Raw genomic sequence first — 3,058 nt, 5'->3', positions numbered from 1 at the left:
CTTACACTGTAATACAAAAAGCTAATTGTCAGGCACTTAGACTGCAATGTGAGTGTAGGTCTGTGTAGTTCTGGCCTGATGGGAAGAGGAGTCTGTATTTATAATTTGAGACAAAATGTCTCTATATCTCATAAATCATGTTTTAAATTCTCTTAGAAGATAGGATCTCAAATACAATAAGTATCTATTTTATACCTTACACAGGTTACCAAGATGAATCATATGGAGAACCAGAATCATACTGCAGTGACCAAGGTGACTGAATTTATTCTCATGGGGATCACTGACAACCCTGGGCTGCAGGCACCTCTCCTTGGAGTCTTCCTCATCATATACTTGGTCACAGTGATGGGTAATCTGGGCATGGTTATCTTAACCCATTTAGACTCCAAGCTACATACTCCCATGTACTTTTTCCTTAGACATTTGTCGACTACTGATCTTGGTTACTCCACTGTCATTGGCCCAAAAATGATGGCAAACTTCGCAGTGCACAAAAATACAATTTCCTACACTTGCTGTGCCATCCAGCTAGTGTTCTTTGAGATTTTCATCATCACTGAACTGTTTATTCTTTCAGCAATGGCCTATAATCTCTATGTAGCTGTCTGCAAACCTCTTCTCTATGTGATCATCATGGCAGAGAAAGTGTGTTGGGGACTAGTAGTCACTCCTTATCTCTACAGTACATTTGTTTCACTATTTCTCACAATTAGGTTGTTTAACTCATCCTTTTGTGGCTCTAACATCATCAGTTATTTTTACTGTGACAGTCTACCTCTGATATCCATGCTGTGTTCTGACACACATGAATTAGAATTGATCATCCTGATCTTTTCAGGCTGCAATTTGCTCTCTTCCCTCTTCATTGTTCTTCTATCCTATACGTTTATTTTTGTGGCCATTCTCAGAATGAACTCAACTGAGAGGAGGTACAAAGCCTTCTCCACCTGTAGCTCCCATCTGACAGTGGTGGCTGTGTTCTATGGAACATTATTATTTATTTACCTGAAACCCAAATCCAGCCACATTTTTGATATTGATAAAATGGCTTCTGTATTTTATACCTTAGTGATCCCTATGCTGAATCCATTGATTTATAGCTTAAGGAACAAAGACGTAAAAGATGCTCTGAAAAGAACTTTAACTAATCAATGTAAAATGTTCATTTAATCTGATCTTAATATTCCATTGCAAAGGTGGGTCCAAAAATCTTTGTACAATCTTTTGTCAGAGCAATTACAGCATCAAAAAGAAAGACTATTTTACAAAATTTTTTCCTCTTTTTCGAGACAAAACACTTCATCTTATATCTCTGTGTACTCTTCTCCACTTCAATAGAATAAATAAACATTATAGCCAGATCATATAAGTCTCAAGTGGCTTTCAAGGTCATATTTGTACCTATTTTATTTAGAAGTAAGGCAAATCATATCAAATTTTTGGTGAAACTCAGACTTGCTGAGATAAAAATTAAATACTCACAATAGAGCAAAATTAACCAGAATATTAATAATATGTATTTTATCGCAGTCACTGTGTATTAAAGATAAATAAGATTGAATCATGAAGACTATGTAGGCTAGATAGGAGATAAGTAAATGTGTGATTATAACACGACATGAAAAAACTGATCTGATAATCTAGGCTGAATAGAAAATAAAGCATGCATTTCAAAAATGAGATTGTAAATCAGATTGCTTTAATATTTTATATCTCAAGGATACAGTGGGCCTTTGGGATAATTTTTCATTAGGGACCATGAAAGAAATATTGGCTAATTCTAGGTCCCCTTTGACAGATCATCACACTATAACTAATTTCAGTTTATGATAGCCTCTTGATAAACAAGCTAACTTTGAATTTGCAAAGTCAAAATAAATGAGTTATCTGGTCATCTACTGGAATGACATCACTGTTTTGAATAACCTAGAGCAGTGGTAAATATTAAATGTAAATGATATACTCAAGGGTGAATTGCATTTTCTTTCATGTCTATTTGAATCTTTCATGAGTTTTATACACAATGATAATATTTTGCATGGATTCTCTGCTAACACAATGCTTCATTCACATTGTGTACTCATCCAGCAAATGAATAGATTCCTTACATCTTAGTATTCTCCTCATTTGAATAAGTGTTTTTTAGATTTTTAAAACTATATAGACCACCTCAAGCATGCTTGTTTCCATCTACCGTAGTCTTCTTATTGAAAATTGTGGGGAATTAAATCAGAGAATGAATCAGAGTCTCTTTATCCCAGACCCATGAATTTTGTTTATTTTTTCCCTTTTTTAACGCACTGAAGTTTACTTTGTGACAGAGAGTTAATCTTAAGTGCTCTCACCACAAAAAGAAAAAAATAACTACATGAGGTGATGGATATGTTAGTTAGCTTGATTTTGGTAATCAAATTTCACAATATATACATATATCAAAACATCACATTCAAGGCCATTCCATTGGCATAGAGTTTAAGTTCATGCACTCTACTATGGTGGCCTGGGGTTTGCAGTTTTGGATCCTGTGCACAGACCTATACACCACTCATCAAGCAATGCTGTGTCGGTATGCCACCTACAAAATTGAGGAAGATTGGCACAGACGTTAGCTCAGGGCCAATTTCCAAACAAAAACAAACAAAAAGATCACACTGTACACCTTAAATATACACAACTTTTATTTATTGATTCTAACCTCCACAAAGCTGGGGGAAATTTTTTAAAGCAAAAAATAAAATAAAACATAAATTGAACACAATAAAAGAAATACAAAATTACATTCTCCAATCACATCAATTTGTTTATCACATTAGCTTTGGATCCTATCCCTAATCATATTTATTGTTATGAATAAATTTTATTTTATAGAGTAACATTTTATATTATACTGCATAGTCTTTTTGGTCAGGATATTTTTTTCCAGATTCTATCTTTTCTATTACTATTCACAAACCAAAAATAAAGTTAAATAATATTGATAGCATTTTCCAATATCATCTGCATAGAAAGGGCTTTATAGAAACATAATACATCAACTTCCCTGTAACTTAGTTAC

At 33.8% G+C, this 3,058-nt stretch overlaps 1 protein-coding gene across 1 annotated transcript; it reads left to right on the top strand.

Annotated features, from left to right (window-relative positions):
- The first annotated feature begins 213 nt into the window (after positions 1-213).
- On the top strand, positions 214-1,103 carry LOC124229375 (olfactory receptor 8K1-like). The gene is given in 2 exon segments (XM_046644563.1): positions 214-1,057; positions 1,060-1,103. Coding segments are annotated over 2 exon segments (888 nt in total).
- Positions 1,104-3,058: the final 1,955 nt, after the last annotated feature.

This window comes from Equus quagga, chromosome 17, assembly GCF_021613505.1.
Source record: "Equus quagga isolate Etosha38 chromosome 17, UCLA_HA_Equagga_1.0, whole genome shotgun sequence".
In the NCBI taxonomy this organism is placed as follows: domain Eukaryota; kingdom Metazoa; phylum Chordata; class Mammalia; order Perissodactyla; family Equidae; genus Equus; species Equus quagga.
The sequence above is the reverse complement of the archived record's forward strand: the minus strand, read 5'-3'. Positions and strand labels throughout refer to the sequence as shown.